The sequence below is a fragment of the Falco peregrinus genome, chromosome 4, assembly GCF_023634155.1.
Source record: "Falco peregrinus isolate bFalPer1 chromosome 4, bFalPer1.pri, whole genome shotgun sequence".
In the NCBI taxonomy this organism is placed as follows: domain Eukaryota; kingdom Metazoa; phylum Chordata; class Aves; order Falconiformes; family Falconidae; genus Falco; species Falco peregrinus.
In genome coordinates this window covers 121,077,042-121,095,659 of record NC_073724.1, presented here as the reverse complement: position 1 = coordinate 121,095,659, position 18,618 = coordinate 121,077,042, and the positions used below count along the sequence as shown (strand labels likewise).

The 18,618-nt window shown below is 38.2% G+C and overlaps 1 protein-coding gene across 3 annotated transcripts in view; it reads left to right on the top strand.

Moving 5' to 3' along the window:
- The window catches only part of FCHSD2 (FCH and double SH3 domains 2), a 163,504-nt gene that overhangs the window by 85,456 nt on the left and 59,430 nt on the right, over positions 1 to 18,618 (top strand). For all 3 annotated transcript variants that reach the window (XM_055801933.1, XM_055801934.1, XM_013305168.3), the window contains exons 4-8: positions 2,245 to 2,321; positions 3,785 to 3,929; positions 8,921 to 9,054; positions 10,445 to 10,499; positions 10,956 to 11,084. In XM_055801933.1, coding sequence (XP_055657908.1) covers positions 2,245 to 2,321; positions 3,785 to 3,929; positions 8,921 to 9,054; positions 10,445 to 10,499; positions 10,956 to 11,084 — 540 coding nt within the window. The remainder of the gene's footprint in view (positions 1 to 2,244; positions 2,322 to 3,784; positions 3,930 to 8,920; positions 9,055 to 10,444; positions 10,500 to 10,955; positions 11,085 to 18,618) is intronic.

Sequence of the window (18,618 nt, the reverse complement as noted above, 5' to 3'; positions counted from 1 at the left end):
CAAACCTACTAGACTGGTCTAATGAAAAACCATACATGTGGCTCATTTTGTATGAAATGCCAAATCTTCATGAACAAAATACTAAATGATTAGGCATCTTCACTATGCAGCTGGAGCCCTGTCTTCGACAATTCATTGATTTTGGTGGTGAGCTTGTTTAGTTTGGAAATAAATGATTAATCGTGCTACTTTTATCATTGATTTGCTGACATCAGTATTACTGAGGGTTTCTGTGGCAAGAATGATTTTATTTATCCCTGTTGTGTCTTTTTTGCATCTTTAATTTTTACATAGCTTGTCCTCAACTGCCAGTGAGGGTTTTTTGTGGTTAGTTTTGTGTTTGGGAATGTTTGTTCAGCATCTTGGGGCAGATCTCACGGGTGGAGTCTGATACAAAAGGGATGGAAACATGAAAATAGCACCAGGTACGGGTACCTACTAAAGCTCCAAATCTTACCATGAGTTGCTCTCCCAGAGGTAAAGGAAATGTTACTTTGCCTTTTATCTGGCTTTTTAAACAGCTATCCAATGCAGTCTGTGCATCTTTTTTTTAAAATGGAAGAAACTGCAATGAAAATGCAAGAATTTATAGTTACAGGCATAACTTTACCTATGAACAGACTTGTTGACTGTATATTTGGACAGATATGTTCATGTATTGTATGTTCCGTGATGAAATATCATTGTGGAATTTGAAAATGATCCTTAACTGAGCAAAAAGTGCCATGGAAGTCAGGGAAGTAACCTGAGAAGACATGGAAGCTCGGAATGGGAAATAACAGCTTTCAACAACTGGCTTCACAAGGACTATTAGCATTATCTGGCTGTAAGCATCGTTAACAGCAAAAACTGGTTTGGTTCAGAGCAGTTGGCATGGTGAAATAGATGTATTTAATAGGAGGGAACACAAATTTTCTGCCAATGATATATTAGCAACAATTAACATTTTTCTATGTGAAAATGTCAATCAGATTGTAAACTCAATAATAAATTTTTAGTATCCAATGGGCTGGTAAGACAAGAATGAAATCTGGTTGTGCTTTTTGAGATACTTTCAATGTTTTTCTCTTAGAGAACTTAAAGGCTATCCTAGCAGGTGGTAGCATCCTGGATTTAGTATGGCAAATGTAAAAAAAATGATGCTGTGCCTTGCCTCTCATTGAGTGGGTTAGATGCAAACATGTCCCACCCCAGGTGTTTTCTCAGGATGCACTCTTCTGGAAGTCATCTGTGTGGTTGATTTTTCTTAGCTGGAAAGGGAATTTCAACCCAGGTCTCCCACTTCTTTGCTAAGTAGACTTTTATAGGAAAGCTGGAGAGTGCTTCTCTGGTGATGGTTCTTTTGAAGAAGGAACAACACTGCTCAGTGTTCATAAACCCGTTATCCGGCTCTGCAGGTTGGGTAATATACATCCTCTTGCATTTGATGGTACTCAATTAGTAAGTGATGGATACTGTTAAATGAGATTACAAGCGAAAGGAGGGATCGCTGCGACAGTGACACACCCTCCCTTGCATTTTTCACAAATTAAATCTTGCTGCTCTCTGAGCTTCAATATGAAAATGTTGTTACTGATTTTCTGAGACCGTGCAAAGTGAAATGCAGAGACTAAAGAGCATCATTAACATTAATAATTAAAAATGAACTGCATTTTTTGATCTCTGGTCTGTTGTAATCCTCTGAATAAAGGCCTGATCCTATGAGCAGTAGAGCTTCTTTAGTTTGCTGATAACGGTGCAACCGTGAGTGATAAAACTTGAGCATTTCAGTCTGGGCACATAAACGACCAGATATTTCATTGCTTCTCAGAACCCCATGTCCTCATTCACTTAAATAAAAAATTTTATTCTTATATCTGTGACAAACTGAGGCATTTTACTGGCAAAATTCCTGCCTCTGACTATGCCACATGCTGCTCAAACATCTTCTGTATTGTAGTTTCACTGGAGGTAGGTTACAACGCAGAAATATTTTTAGAGTTGAGGTGTGCATGTGTAGATCTCAGCTAGAGTCCCTCTGATTTAAAATATAAACATTACATTCATTCATTGTTCTCAACAGAAACTAAAGCAAAAAAAAATATTAAAAGGGGTGAAAATAACAGTCTTGCATGATAGTAGTTTGCTAATACTATGAATTGATTCTTTCTTTATATGTCAGGTTATCATTTGTCTGCTATGAGAACAAAAAATGTTAATTTAGTTACTTCTTATTTTTAACTTTTTTTCCCCTTCTTTTAACAGAGCATTCAGAAGCTGGCTAGCCAATACTTAAAGAAAGACTGGCTTGGAATAAAAGCTGATGAACGAAGTGATTATAGGTAATTTAACAGTTGGATATCTTGAAATGGCTGTCTTTATAATTTCAATTTGTATAATTATTTTACTTAATGAAACACTGCTCTTCTGTAGTTAAAAGTTATTTTTTAATTTGTTGTAGATCATTGCCAGTTAAAAATGAAGCTTTGTTTTCCACTGAAATTCTCAGAATAGTCTTAAATAGATACTTGTTCCTTGAATAATTTAGGAAGATTGGAAAAACAAAATGGCATGACAGGACAACTGTGGTTGTGCAGCATGTTTGGTTATTAGTGCTTGTATCTGAATATATCTTTTGATAAATAGCTTTCAGTTAGAGTAGTAAGCATGTGGATTTCTGCATAGGAAAATACAGCAACAGATTTCTTGTTAGAATGCCATTCTTCATGAAGAGCACATCTGACAGCAAGGAGGAGGCAAAGCAAGAAACAGTTGTTTACAAAACTTAGTTTCATTAACATAAAAGGTGGATCATAACATGAAAACAGAAAAGACTCAGTTACGGAAAGCCTTTGAATACTACCTCCTAAATATTTTGAGAAAGTTTTAAGATACTGTATTTTAATGTGTTCTTTGTATTCTGACACGTTTTATTTCACACAGAAAGAAATAGTTGATAGATTTGTGTTTTAGACTTCCAGTACCTTCACACCACCTGTGTGTCTCAGAAGAAAGAAACCTAATTATCAGTCTTAAGTGTATATAAACTGCTCCCATAACACACCCTAGGCCCCTGCTAGCTGCAGTTTGCTCCCCACTCAGCAAGCCTTTCATGCCATCAGATACACCCACAGTGCCCAGAAATCTTCTCCAAATACCTGCCGCCCCCTCACTCCCTATGACCACGTCCTTGCGCTCTGCAAGCTCCAGCGACCTTTCCTTTCTGCCAGCTGCAGGGAGATCTTGTCACCTTTCCCCACTCTCCCTGCTCAACCTTCTCCTTCCAACTTGGGCACTTGGGAGCTTTTGTGGTGAATTACTGGAGTCCTGCAAAGCTCACTACACAGCTATGGTTATCTTTGGCACATTACAGGTGATGAAGGATCTACAGGTAGCCAAGGTAAAATTGATGAGCAGTCTGTAACTCCCTGCCTGATTGCAAGATGCCTCAAATTCATGATCTTAAAAAAAATTGCCATCATCTGATCTGGCTCTGGCTGCTGCATTCTGTAGGGTCTCTTCCACTGGAGCTTCAACCAAAAATGTTCAGCCAAAAATCACAAAACAGGGACAAGAAGGAAAATGTTTGGTAATACTGTTTTTTTGGTAAAACTTTGGTGAAAATTTTTGTTTAAAGTACAGATATTTGCTAGATCAGCATGAAGGATTGCGCTGTAGCATTACTCTTAAAAGCAGTCCCTGGAAGAATGTACGCTACTGTTATGTAAACGAACCTGTATTTTCAGTGTAATGCCTGGCCTCCCTTTCTTCTTTCCCCCAATGTTTCTGTGTTTCATTATTTTAGGAGCATGTACTCAGTTTGGAAGTCACTTTTAGAAGGCACGATGCAAGTGGCCCAATCCCGACTCAATATCTGTGAGAACTATAAAAACTTAATTTCTGAACCAGCCAGGACTGTACGGTGCTTTAAGGAACAGCAGTTGAAGAAGGTATTCGCGCTTTAACAAGTTCTTTAAACTTTTTGTCATTTTTATTTGTAAAAAGTGGTGATTATGAATCTTTTAGTATGGTACTTCTAAAATATGTAAATGCTTTTCAGTCTTTTCCTATGGATGTTGTTATAGAAGTAATATAGCCAGCTTGTTGAAGAGGGATCAGAGTTCAGAATTACATTATCTGAAATGAAAATTGCTTGGAAATGATTCTTTTAGAATACAATACACAGTAGGTCAAAACTATCTCTGCAAATCTAACATCGTGCTGTGGCAATGACATTGGATGGGTTCTGCAGTGACAATTGCGAGTGGGTTCTGTGAGAATAGGCTCTGAATTTTAAGAAAAGGCCTATCTTAATTAACCCTGAAGGAATGACTTGTGAAGTCTTCAAGATGTAGAATACAGGTTATCCAGCCACCCTCCTGTAAAGGTATTGCAAGTAAGTGTTCTAAAAGCTGCTGTAATTACTCTGTTAATCCGTGCAAAGAAAATGGCATGGTTCAAGGGAAAAAGTAAACTTGACATGCATTTAATTGGTTGTTGAATTTGAAAGTCATTTAAGAGGTCTCTATTGCACCCGCTTAATACAGAATGTGTTTCAAATAAAAGGCAGTGTTCCATCTGTTTCCATAAGGCAGTAAGACATGTTTTACAACTACAGTGATGTGTATTTATGTAAAGCGAAGTACTCTTCATATTTTAATTATTTTGCGTTTGTGTTCTGTGGATTTCACTGGAGTGAGGAGAAAGCCTCCTGTTTTAATAAGTGAGCGTAGTTTACACAAAGTCACTACTGCACCAAACATACATGTTTGGAAGTATTCAAGAATGATCTTTTGAAATGCTCACTGTCTGGCTTGGGTGAAACGTAACATAAGGGGGGAAACAGAAACGGTGGTGGGACAGACTTTCTCAGACGTTAGTTGGTAGTTGTAAATATTCTTACCATAAATTATTGTTGAGTGTTTATTAATGTCATCTCTGGGCTTAATGTGAGGTTGGCTGAATGATCCATTCAAGGTAAAAGACAAAAACCCCACCCCCAAACAACACACCATTTCAGTTTTGTTTGCTAAAGAGTGGTGACAACTAACTGTAACTCGCCTAGTTAGAGGTTCTAGAGAAGCATTTTGTAAAATATTTGGCTACAAACTTTTAAATAGATGTATAGCATAACATGAGCTCTCAGTTTCTGAACAAATTACTGTACAGCTCTTAGAAGCACGTGCAATATCTGTTTTTGTGGAGGAAAAATGAACTTTATTAATGTTATTTTATTGTCCTCTGGAATTTTATTTTCCTGTGAAGCTTTCCAAACAACACTGTAACAATTTTATAGTATCATAACTGGGTAAATAATCCGCATTTTTATTCTTCTGCAAGTGCTGATAGTTCAGTGTTTATGAGTCAGGAGCAGAAGTAGGGACCACTTCCTTAAATTTATGTAAATGATAGAGGTTCCTTTTTTTCTGCATTTTTGAACTAGCGGAACAAGTTATGACAACTATCAGGGCAGTACTTCAGGTTCAAAGTATTCTAACAGCAATATACTTTCTCTACAATGTGAAATAACCATCCACTTGGTGGTACTAATTTTCCTCCACGAGAAATTTGTTGTTTTATACAGTGCAATCTCTCACCCTTTCCTTTGGATTTCCAAACAGGTAAATAATCAGTTACGTCAACCTCCATCCAGACACAAGCTTACCAAAATTGAAATTCAGAGTTAGTAAAATACTTGTAACATTACACTGGAATGGCCATCTAAAACTGAGCTTCTGTTAAAAGCAGTGTCCTCTTCCAAGATTGCAGTAGGTATTGAGTTGCTCTTGATGAGAAGCCATCTTTATTTTCCAGATGTTTCTGTAAACCTTTATTTCCTTGACTTGATAGCATATAAAAACTTCATTTTTATGACTCATTTTAATACTAAACTGGAAAAATTCCAGAAAACCTCATCATAATTCGCTGAAAAAATTGCTAAATCACAAGATCTCTGGAGCAGGGGTAATAAATGGTCTCTCCTGTAGACCATGCCTGAGCTCTTCAGAGAACCGATCCCCGGCTCTCCCTCAGCAGCTCTTAGACGCAGACGAGAAGGCTGTTTTGAGGGCAGCAGCCCACCCCCTGCCGTTATCTTTCCCCAGAGATTTTGTAAGCTTATCTCATAAGCGATGTGCGGTTTCATACTTTGGCCTTGGAAGGTAAAGCAGGGAACTGCAGTGTACATTCATCAGGTATCTTCAGGAATGCTGGTGTGGCCGCCGTGCCGACATTTGCATGGATCTGTATCAGAAGACTGGAAGGCTAATAGAATAAAAACAGTCTGCATGGAGGCAATGCAACCAGCAGCCACCTCTGTCAGCTCTCTGAAACCGATGTCTACCCAACCCAAACCCCCTAAATGGCATCCAGTCTCCTGACAATTTTTTATTCTCCAGAGATGCAAAAGCAAGATTATTTTATGGTTTTCAAAAGATCATGTTAATAACTGGGGTTATTTGATATTTTAATTTTTTGATGCCGGCAGGATACTTCAGGGATCAAAATACTGATTGCTGTAGCAAAAAAACCCAGTCCTTTTGAAATTATTTTAGGTCTCTGTCAGCTGTCCAATATATACGGATTTTTCTGCCTTTCATTTGTCAATCATACACTCAGAGGTCTTAAAAAAAACCCAGTCCTGCCTTCCACCACTCCCCAAACCACCCACCACAAAGCTTACCTTATAGAGCCCATTGCTTTATTGGTCTGCACACATCAAATACTGGATTTAGTGTGAAGTTACATGAACTTTTATGTACTTTATAACCAGTAAGGAATTTGACTTTTTTAGTGAGAGCAGAATTGTGTGGTGGGAAGACGAGCAATTTCTATTGACTGAAACAAAGAGGGGTTTTTTTACAGGTGGCTGGGTGTTATTTTAACTATTGTTGAATTCTGTGAAATTAATGTTAGGTTGTTGCGTAGCATCACCTTATTAATCTTGCAGTGCTTGTAAAGTAAGTTACATGCATTAATAATTCAGTTCAGCAAGTGGACAACATGGGGCACCTTAAGTGAGAGGAGCTGTAGAGAGACTTTTTACAAGGGCCTGTAGTGATGGGACAGGGGGAACGGCTTGAAGCTGAGAGAGGGGAGATTTAGGTTGGACATGAGGAAGAAACCCTTCCCCGTGAGGGCGGCGAGGCGCTGGCCCAGGCTGCCCAGAGCAGCTGTGGGTGCCCCATCCCTGGCAGGGCTCAAGGCCAGGCTGGACGGGGCTGGGAGCAGCCTGGGCTGGGGGGAGGGGGCCCTGCCCGGGGCAGGGGGTGGGACTGGCTGGTCTTGAAGGTCCCTTCCAGCCCAAACCCTTCTGTGATTCTATGATTCTGTGAAGTCGGGCATGTGATAACGATGTGAAAAGGGGTGGGAGCTTGGGCCTGGTCTTTGAAGGAGAGAAATGCAAACTGAACAGCCAGTTGGTTTCCTTAAGCTGGCTTGGGGCTCTGCCTCTTGAGCATTGCCTGGAGCCTTCATTGACCACATCTAGCCTGTACTGTCTATAATAATTAAATATAAATGCATTGAACTATCACTCTTCCATATACTTAAGCTACTTCGGGTAAAAGAAAACCTTTGCAAATCTCTTCAAAATTAGTATAATTCTCTAGACATTGATAATTCACATTTGTTTTGTTAGGTAGATCCTTTCTACTTAACATAGATCCTTTCCCAGAAAGTTATTTTTTTTGAAGCTGATAGGATGTTTGGAGAATTGCTGAACATTTTGGTAATTGTTGTGGGTTCACTGTCAGCAGCTCAGCCCCGTGCAGCTGCTTGCTTACTCCCCTGGAGAGAATCAGAAGGGTAAAAGTGTAAAAACTCATGAATTGAGATAAAGACAGTTTAATAAGCAAAGCAAAGCAAGGAATTTCTTCACGCCTTCCCATGGGCAGGCAGGCGCTCAGCCATCCCCAGGGCAGCAGGGCTCCATGACGCATGGCAGTGACTTGGGAAGACAAACACCATCACTCCAAACATCCCTCCTCTTCCCAGCTCTTATTGCTGAGCATGACGTTGTAGGGTATGGAATATCCCTTTGGTCAGTGGGGGTCAGCTGTTGCAGCTGGGTCCCCTCCCCGCTCCTTGTGCACCCCCAGCCTGCTCGCTGAGGGGGGGTGGTGTGTGTGTGCGTGAGAAGCAAAGACCTTGCTGCTGTGTAAGCGCTGCTCAGAGACCCCTAACACGAGCCTGTGTTGTTTACACAGTTTTGGTCACAAAACCAAAATACAGCACCATATTACACAGAAAGTTGACACTCTCCCAGCCAAAACCAGTACAGTAATTTTGCTGCTATTCCTTTGAATATAATTTTTTGACATTAAAGTGTGGTAACGCTTGTTGGGTTGTATGGAAAATGAATGGAATTATTTTCACTCCTTGGCTAGCTTGCTACGCGTTTTAAGCCTCTAGGTTTTCTTTGTGGACAACACTGATAATCTGATTTGTTGCATTTCTTATTTGTTGGAAAGCTCTCAAAAATAGTTGAAGAAAAACGAGCTCTTAAAATAACATTTATCACATTGTTCTTGTCGCTGTTGTGTTTTGCATGGTAGCTTTTGTCTTACGTTTTAAATTTCAGACAAGGAAAGATTAATCATTTTTGTATCACCTCCAGTAAATTGCCTTTGGATTTTTCCCAGTTGTATTCCAATTATTTCAAATAATTACCTCATCCAAAGCTTTCAGAACTTGTAGGTTTAATTTGCAAGTTATCATTGAATTTGAATAGTTAAACAGCAGCAGAAAGAAAGAAAGAAAGAAAAATGCGGTTTTATGTTCTGATCAGCTTTAAAAGAAAGGCATGAATAATTGACCATGAATGACTTGGAGACCGTGTTGTTCCATATAAAATGTAATAAAGGGTAGTAAAATGATGGTGATGGTGTTATTTGGGTGCAAAAAGACATTAATGTTTTGCTTCTTGAATGCTTTTTATCAGTGCGTGGACCAGTTGACAAGGATCCAAGCTGAATTACAGGAGACAGTAAAAGATTTAGCCAAAGGCAAAAAGAAATATTTTGAGACTGAACAGATGGCTCAAGCAGTGCGGGAGAAAGCTGATATTGAGGCCAAGTATGTTTTTGTTATAGCATATGTATAAATAATTGCATGTGTATAAAGTAGATTTGTACTTGTATTAGTTTTTACACTTGATATTATTTTAGAAGGGAGATAATTGCTTTCAATGAACTTATGCCTTTTTTTTTTTTTTTCCATTTTTGCTTATATACATTTTTGTAACCATTTCAAGCACGCTGCTACCCTGATAGTAAAGTGTAACTTTTTTTAGGCTGGGTTCTTTAGGAAGGAAGTTAAACTAACTGCTTTAATTTGACATTTTCCAAGGACAGTGTGTGAGCTGGCACTCTTTTTGGTATTAAAGGCTGCTTGCCTCATTTTCTCTCCACAGCTGTCATATTTGGTATCAGTCCATTTCAAGGGGGAGAGGGGATGTGATGCTGTTTTCCATTTTTCAAGATAAATTTTTGAAACTTTAGGGTTTTATGCTCCTTGACATCCTAAAGAGATTGATTTCCTTCCTTTCAGGAAAGCAACTCACATGTTTTCAGTTTGGAGTTTGGCCTGTCTTATGGGAGTTTGCCTCACCTTTGTTTGCAAAATTATTTATTTTTTTAGATTTATTTTTAGAAATCACTCAGAATTGTTCTCAGGGAATGAAAAGAAATTACAGTTTCATTAGAGGTTTTTTCTGTCTTTCACTTTATGAGGGCTCGATGAAAATACAAACTTTAATAAGATTACTTTCGTCAGGTATTATAGGTAAAAAAGCTCCAAGAAACAAACCAACAAAGCAAGCAAAAACTTGAGGTTGGGAATTTGGGGATAGATTCATACTGCAGTATTGTTCAGATTAAAATAGCTATTTACTTGATTTTTTTTCTTATTTACTTTTTACGCCACTGTCTTCCAAATAGCTAATAAAGTCCTTCTCAGACTTCTCTTTCATTAATCCAGTTGTGAAAATCAGAATAGTTCTGCTTTGAAAAACAAGTGTGTGTACTTGGGTACTCCTCCAGCTTCCTAGAATACAATTTCTAATGATTTTGAATTAATATTCCTTCAGATGACCAGCAGTTCAAATTTTTAGCACTTTGTGTCTAGAGGGCTAACTCAAAATGCATCAAACGCTACAAATAACCCAAGTTGCAGCCGCCACCCAATTTCCCTTTCATGATGTATTTAAATTTTGTTCCAAAATCAGGGTAGGCTGTGTAAAAGATTTCAGAACATGCAATGAAGATACCATTGATGTAGCTCAGCATGTTTAGTAATATTTTCCTTGATTGTTAAACTTTACTTAATGTTATACAAATAAAAATGAACACATAAAAAAATTATTTAAATTAAAATCTTGCAGAAGTGAAGTGCAGTGGCCTGTTTATCCTGTACTTTTGTAGAAATGGTATAAGACAGTAATGCATTCTGTTAATTTCTGTTTTAGGTCCAAACTTAGTCTTTTTCAGTCAAGAATAAGCTTGCAGAAGGCAAGTGTTAAGGTGAGTGTAAGAAAAACTTACATTTTGCTGCTAATTTCACGTGGCATATGACCAGAGTTGTCTGGAATTTAGAGATGACTGACATTTCAAAATTATATTGTCAGAACAAGTGATACAAACAAGTGCGAAGAACACTCTTTGAGCAGTCAGAGTGCAGAATCACATATGACCAAGTTTGCAAGGAGTTTTTCTCTAATGGGAGCTATAACTGTTCTTTGAAGACCACATGAGAAATTACCGCTGCATTAGAGAAAAATACGTTAGAAATCTCTTTACCTTAAGCTATTTATTTTTATTTATTTATTTATCTACCTTAAGCTTTACTCTTAAGCTATTAATCCCTTAAAGTTTTGACTATTAATACATACATATGCATGCTAATTTACTATTAAGACATGGTTTTGTTGTTTAATTTCTCATGAGTACCTATCTCCAAACTTTCATTTCTTGTTGTAGTTAAAAGCACGACGATCCGAGTGTAATTCCAAGGCTATCCATGCAAGGAATGACTATCTTCTCACTTTAGCAGCTGCTAATGCACACCAAGATCGCTATTATCAAACAGACTTAGTAAACATTATGAAGGTAAGGAAGATGAATTATGTATGGGAGTTGGGAAGTGTGAAAATGTAGAAAGCAGAATGGGTGAAGTACAAGATTTCGGGCTGCTTTGCGACAGCAATGTTGAGGTTTCCAACATGCTGCAATGTATGAGAGTGCAGTAGATAGATCCTGCAATAGTTTGCAGGAATCTTGGTACCAGTTATCAAGCTCCAAAGCTAAGCAGTCACCTTTATTATTTAGTTCACTTTTTTTCTGAAAAACTCACTTGAATAAAGGAATCAAGCTTGTAAAACTAGGACCTGTATTTTCCTATTATGGTTGACCTTAAGCAAGCTGGAGAATTTTTAGTTCTTCAGTAGCGTATCACATAATCCTTTTTTTGTATCCAGTTATCTGATCAGAACATCTCTTTATGGTATGATTAATGAATATATAGTCATTAAATACCTTCATTTCAAATGATGAATTTTAGAGAATAGCAAATCAGCATTGCTGTTCTCACACATGGCAGCTTGCCATATCAAGCTGAGAGTTGATACTTGAACTCACAGGAAATTACATACTTAAAAAAGTTTAAATATGATTGCTCACAGGTTGGTTTTTTTAAATACCATCTTAGATTTACTTAAACGTATGCTATTCCTGTATCTTAGAATTAGTTACAGATAAATTGTAAAGTTTGTAAAATCAGCTATTTAAAGCTAATTCACACTTTATGTAGTTGAATTTTATATATTGATGTTTTCAAAGTTTTATTTAAATTTGCTACCTACAAACTGTTTCCAGGTGATGCAATCAAAGCGACTTCGAAGTCTGTAATTTGCATTTAAAATTGCTTTATTGAAGAACTATCACTGTATTATAACAAATCACTGTATTATCAGCGTGCTTTGGCATACCGGGAGGAAAAAAATACTGATATGAAAAGAAGGTAACCAAAATAGAAAATGAGAGCATCAAGCGAGGCCTCCAAGGGCTTCGTATATGTAATTCCATTATATCTTGACTAAGTTAACTACTCCTCTGGCAATATATGCATGCCTCTTAGAGTAAATCAGAGCTGTTCTTATAAATTTGTTGCTGTGTCTAGTGTCTGACTTCCTGGAAGGCTAAATCAGTTCTGGGTATCTCAGAGGCAGTGCAGGTCTGGTAGTCCTTGAGGCAGCAACCCTGTCTTTGCTCTGTGTGTGTGTGTGTTTGTGCTTTTCTATTAGTAAAACATGCTGACTAAATGTTTAGTACATGGAAATTATTATAAAATATTTCCTTATAATACCAGAGATAAAATTATTAATTGATGCTTACATAAGATAATTCCATGCTTACATGCATAGTTGGCTGCCATAAGTTAATGCTTTCACTCTGAAGTAGTGTCAGAAGTGAATTTATTATGTTCGCAACAAAACAAACAAAAAGGACATTTGAAATAATAAAAAAAAAAGAGCAGATAGCCCAGGTAAAATTATGACTGGCTCTGGTGGATTATGGCTGTTCTCATCTCAGGGCACTGCAACATAATTCCTGCAAAGGAATTCTCGTTTCCTTTGTACGTCTGGTTGCGTTTTGTGTGTATTATGAGCTAAGCACATAGTGAACTAGACAGGATCTTCATCTCTTTGAGTTTCCATCAACATTTATGTCTTTTGGATGGTGTGGGCTTTCTGTGCTGTGAAGTCAGGAACCCACAGATACCCCAGGAGCGTGGAGGTTTTTATAATTTGCAATAGAACATCAAGGTGAAAACCACTGAATAATTTTTGAAAGGCTGAAAAATACAATAATGGAAAACCAAGTCATGCTGGTGCCATTCTTCTGCATGTGTGCTGTTGTCCATAGGTGTTCTACATGCATGGGATCCAGTTGCTAAAGTCGCTGCTGATCTACGGTGGTTTGTTTACCCGGTTACTGGGCTCCGTCTTATCCAGTCCCTTCTTTTGTAGAACTTAGTATGAATCTTTCTTCATAGTGAGCTTTTTTTTTTAATATGGAAGCATCTCTGTGCAGCCTAGTCTATATAATAATTTTACTTTAAAATTATTTTTAAAATAAGCTTTACTGAAAACCTATGTTGAAAGTACTTTCATCGAGCCAAGTTACTTTGGAGGGAAGTGACAACATTCAGGGTTCTTCTGCATCTCTCGGATATTTATAGTAGTTGAGTCTCCTCATCAGGTAAACAACTGTGTTCTTGATGAAGAACTGTAAATGTGGTGGTTTTGCACTGTTACTCATGAGCAGAAACACGTGGGAGTACACCCACATGTCTTTGCAACAGGCTCGTTCTTTGGAGTAAGGGAGAGAGTAAGTCAAAGACAAGGTCTCCAATTGAAATGGCTACTGAATGTGTTTTAGAGGAGGGGTTTAAATCCTCAGGAAAATCAAGTGCAGTGTGTCACTGGGCTCCAGCTGCATTCATCCAAGAGCTCTAAGGTAAATTCAAATGTGAAACTGCGTAAATACAAACAGCAGTGTGTAATCTGGTACTAAAACCTGCCCCAGTGCCAACAGAATGCAACAAGTGTGTCCCAGCCTTTGCAAAGGGATCCAGGAGGGGCCCTGTGAATTCTAGATGAAGAAATCCAATTCCCTACCAGGCAGGGTGATAAAACCAGTGCAGTGATGAGTGGAGGCAGTTCACATGCGGGTAGGTACGATACAGTGGGAACAATCGACGTGAGTTATTTTGAAGAGGGAAAGCATCCTTGAAAAAGAGATCTTGAAGGAGTCAGTCAGCCTGGGGATAAGGGTGATTCATCTGATTTGATGTCTCGAATTTGCCGGGAGCTCTCAACAAACTTCCCCCTCAGTCTCTGCTTACGTAAAAGAAGGAAGTTGTTACAGGTAGGGCGGTGAGGGTTTTCTCATAGGTTAATAGCTGATGAAGAGATACAGAAGATGTAGAATTAAAGTTAATACTTGGGGTTTATAAGGGAAGGAGATTTGCTGGCAAGGTTCTGGTTTCTCTCTTGCCTATCTCCTCATTCTGAGATGTGTGTGGAGACCATGCTGTTTAAAGTACTGAGAAAATTATTATTGTATTTAGCATAACAATTTTAACATAAAATGGAGAAGGAGCTGAAGAGAGAGTTGATGATTTGAAGATGAAGAATATAAGCATTATATATGAATTATAAGCAAATGTAAAGCTTTATGACCAAGAGATGTAGTAAGATCTTGACAATTTTGGGTGACCAGGCAAGAAAATGGCACATGAAAATAACATTTAAAAGAGAAAAGCAGTCAGTTGGGGAGAAAATCGTTGCCTACAGAATAAAGATCTCTGCATAGCCATTGCTGTTTATGAAAGAGATACTGGAACTGGAAAACAAAGCGAAGGATAGAGAAATGGAAACTTCATCTATTAAACATTCTAATTCTTCCTGTAGGTAACAACACCGGGAAGGGAGGTATTCCCAAAGGGTGTCAAAACCCCTTCTAGGCAGCGCAGTTCTTGTTTTAGTAGGTTGAGTGGCAGTGTGACCCAATATACGTTACGTGTTGTAATACAGCTGTAGTGGCTAAACTACATATAATAATAATATATATAATAATGTTGATTTATGTGTTGAGATTGACATTCTAAAAATGTGCCTTGTATTAGTATATATTAGTAATTCCTTAAATACTCCTGTAGTGTGGCCACCCTGCTCTCTGTATTTCTCCATTTAGCTGCTGTTGAGCTGGTAACACCTTCTGTTTGAACTCTGCAGGGCTGTCCGGGTTTCTAAATCACATCAGGTCTCTCCTTAAACTGCTCAGATTTTATCTGCCTTGCAGCACTTTTGGAGTTACTGCCTTCTTGCAGATACTCAGCTTCTTTTGTTGGTTCTTTCTTGACTGAAGTGCTCAGACAGACCTAAGCATTCCTGAAAAATTCACTTCTCATACCAGCTGCCCTGTTCGATGGCAGACTGGAAGACTGACTCCTGTAAGGAGCAAGTAGGGGTTGTTGAGCAGAATCACTGTCATCTCAGACATCATAGGAGTTAGTTATTTGGTGTCTGCTCTTTCAGGATGAGTTCTGCAAATCTGCAAATCGTTTATCTCCACTCTGTAGACCAGGTGAGACTCCTGTCACACGCACCGTCTGTATAGTGAGATGTGACTCTAGTACCAACTGAATTAGTTTGTTTGAAATCAGGTCCGTTACCTCACCTTTTTATCAGGGAAACTATTTTTGTATGTGGCAGATAGGTACGTTTTGAATTATTTTCAGTTACTGAATGTAACCTGTAGATAAATCCTTTACTTAAATAATACTTCAGAATGTGACTTGTTTAATACCTTCAGATTTGAAAAACAGACCACCCCACCTTCCCTGCCTTCAAAATCTCCCTGCTCCTCACCTTAAGTATCATTTTACAATAGAGCCATTAGAAATCATGTGGAAAGTGGAAAGAAAGTAATTTTGTTCCATTTTTAAAGACAGATCTTATATATCCTTTGTCTAGCATGGTTGTTTTAAGTGGCATTTAGGTATAAAATGATGGCTGTTTGGTACTGCTTCTTTGGAGTACATCAGTATGGATTTCACTAAGAGTCGAAGCTTTCCACGTTTTTCTATTTAGGTTACCCAAAGATGATAAAAACTTTAACTGATAAATAGTAGATTGAAATAAATAAGCTGATTTGGCTGTCTTTTGTTAGCTGTTTTCTTCTTGTATTAAATTCCCTTTTATTTCAATTTGCTAAAACCTAGGTCTTACTTAGTGACATTTGATCCAAAGGTGGCAATTTGTGTGACTTGACTTAAAGAAAGCTCTTCTGTGCACATTTAACCAGGTTGTAATTTTATAATTATGCCTTCAGTTTTCTAGTACCCAGCTGTCAAGAACTCTTTTGCTACACATGTCCCTTGACTCCTACTTAGTGAAGAGGGCAAACCAGTGATTATTACAGGATGTGCACATGAAAGGTTGGTTGTTGCATCCTGTGCAACTTGAACTGAACACTGACGGGTGATGTTAATGCATACCTTGGCTTGCCCACAGCCTAGACAGTTGTTTATTAGCAATAAAATCCAACAAAAGTTCATAGTATTGTTAAGAGAAAGGAGGAGTGGTGATATTTTTGCAGTAGCAGCATTCATTTATGCTTGTATTTGTGAAACTAATGTCAGGAAAGCATGTGTTGTGGCTGAGAGACACCTTGAGTTACTCCGTGTTCAGAAGAAGCCAACGTGGATTTTGTTCCTTGTATGTGACTCAGAAATGCTGCTGTTGTGCTGTCCTCCAACAAATGAATCGCCAGTATACGTCGTGGCCTTATTTAGTTTTCTGTAATAACCAACAAATTGACATTTCCACTGGCAGGATTCCTGGTGACATACAGCTTCTGATAATTTTCAGTAGTTTAGAATATGTTACTTTATTTTGCAATATTTTTATGTAGAGGAGAAGAAATTACTCACTTTGTTATGTTTGTAACTGTGAAAGCCGTTACAAACAAAACAGGGATGCTATGAAAGAAAATACAAAATGCTTCCAGCATTTTTGAAAGAATCAAGAACTGGTTTCTACAGTGCCATCCTGGTTTACCAAATACTACACTAAATAAGAAGCAAAACAGCTCTAGATCTCCCTTTAGCAAAGAGTTTAATCCTGTTTGCCTTTTTCTGCATCTGTCCTTTATGTCCAGAATTTACATCTGGACATAACAAAGTTATGCCAAAGACCCAAGCTCTGCATTTCAGTCTCTGTAGTGAAAATAAAACAAAAGCCTAGACTAAAGCATCGTGAATGTTTTATTCTTTGCCATTTTCCTGACAAGCTGCTTAGGAGCAGTTACCATCACCTGATTGCTAAGGTACAGCTGGCAAACGCTTCGGAGCGTACACTGTCTGCCTGGTGCTCGGGCATCTGCGGAGGTTTAAACTGAGGTCAGAAGGAAGTGTAAGATGATGGGTGAAGCAAATTCAGGGCTGTTTTGATACCTGACTTTTTAGAAACTTTATTGTCATTGCTTTTCATTGTGTACTGCTCTGCTCTGTCAAGGTCCTCTCATGAACCACCTTACAGTATGACTTTGTAAAGCAATTTATAATGAGGAAATGCCGATCTAAAAAAAAAAAAGGGGGGGAGGTGTCACGACCATTTGAAATTGTTCTTAGATTATTTTTAGTAGGAAGAGAGAAGTAAAATTTCAATTTATTTCAAAGTTTATGTTTTTATAGATGACACAAGGGTCATCTCAGCAGCTTATTCCATTATAGTCAGTGGCACATGGGTGCACATGTGCATGTGAGTCATGGGGCTCAAGACCATCTCATCTGAGCTTCACATAAACCAATGTCTTTGAGACAAAGTAAAATATTTTCATAAACTACTTTATTTTGTTTCTGTGGTACAGTTTCAAAATCTGTTGCTTTCAAGGATTTCCCTTTTAATGCTTGTACTTCAAAGTTGATATCTTTAAAGAAAATCTGACTTAAGATTTCAAAAGTATTTTGTAGAGCTGGGTCATCAGTGGAGCTTCATGGCTGATGCCAAACATACAGTCACCTTTGTAGCTATAGCAGTCCTGAATGGTATAATTGGGTATAATTAAAAACAAAACAAAAAAACCCAACCAAACAAAAAAACCAAAACCAAAACCAAAAAACAAACCACGACACCCCACAAAAAAGAAATCCCACCAAACAGTTGGCAGTCACTACTGATCCAAACGTTGGGGAACATACACAGATACTGATGCTTTTTTTTATAAACAATGAAAAATTACTGATAAGGTGGAAAACAGTAGCAGCAGGTATTTCTAAATAAAACTGCTTTTTTTAAAAAAATGCATCATACCTAGTGTGGTCTTTAGTGTTGAGGACTGCATTGGAGGAATAGTGTCAAAAGCTAGTGTGCTTTCTTATTTTTTTGTCTTTGTGGTTTCAGTAGGGGTTTTGATATTGTTGTATTAGTCATCTTTTATGTGTTTTCTGTACTTTCCAGTTTGCTTGACATGAGGAAATGCAGCTGTATAATTTGGCTCTTACTCTTGATGAGGGTTCTTGTGGGGAAATGGCAGTTTTAAATAGAAACTTCATGTTAGGTAATTTCCCCGGAACAGATCTTCACTTACGCAGGGGTGATAATACCGGGACATGTTGCAGCATTGCTTTGTTAATTTGAGAGATCAGTTTTTAAAATTACAGGTGATGTGTACCGTTTTCACATCCACGCCTGTTTCTTAGCACTGTCTTGTAGAGGAAGGGATCTGTCTGGCTCCTGAGGAATGAGCTGGCAGTCATGGGGATTAAGGTGAGTTGGGGCATTACAAGGGAACACCAAGAGTGAGTATAGTACCGGGAACACACAATGAAGAAGGAGATTCTGAGAAAAAACTCGAGTTTGCTCAGCCTAAGAACAGAAAGGGACATATTAACAGTCTGAGTGATCTACAGCTGCGTCGTGGGCACATGTGGAGAAGACTGAGTCACTGCCTCAGGCTTTTCTTTTCAAGGTGATGGCACAGTGGGAGGCGCACAAATTGAAACCCAGGAAATTAGGATTAAATGTAAGGGAAAATTTTTGCTTTCAAGGCAATCTCACAGAAGCAGGGGCTCAGG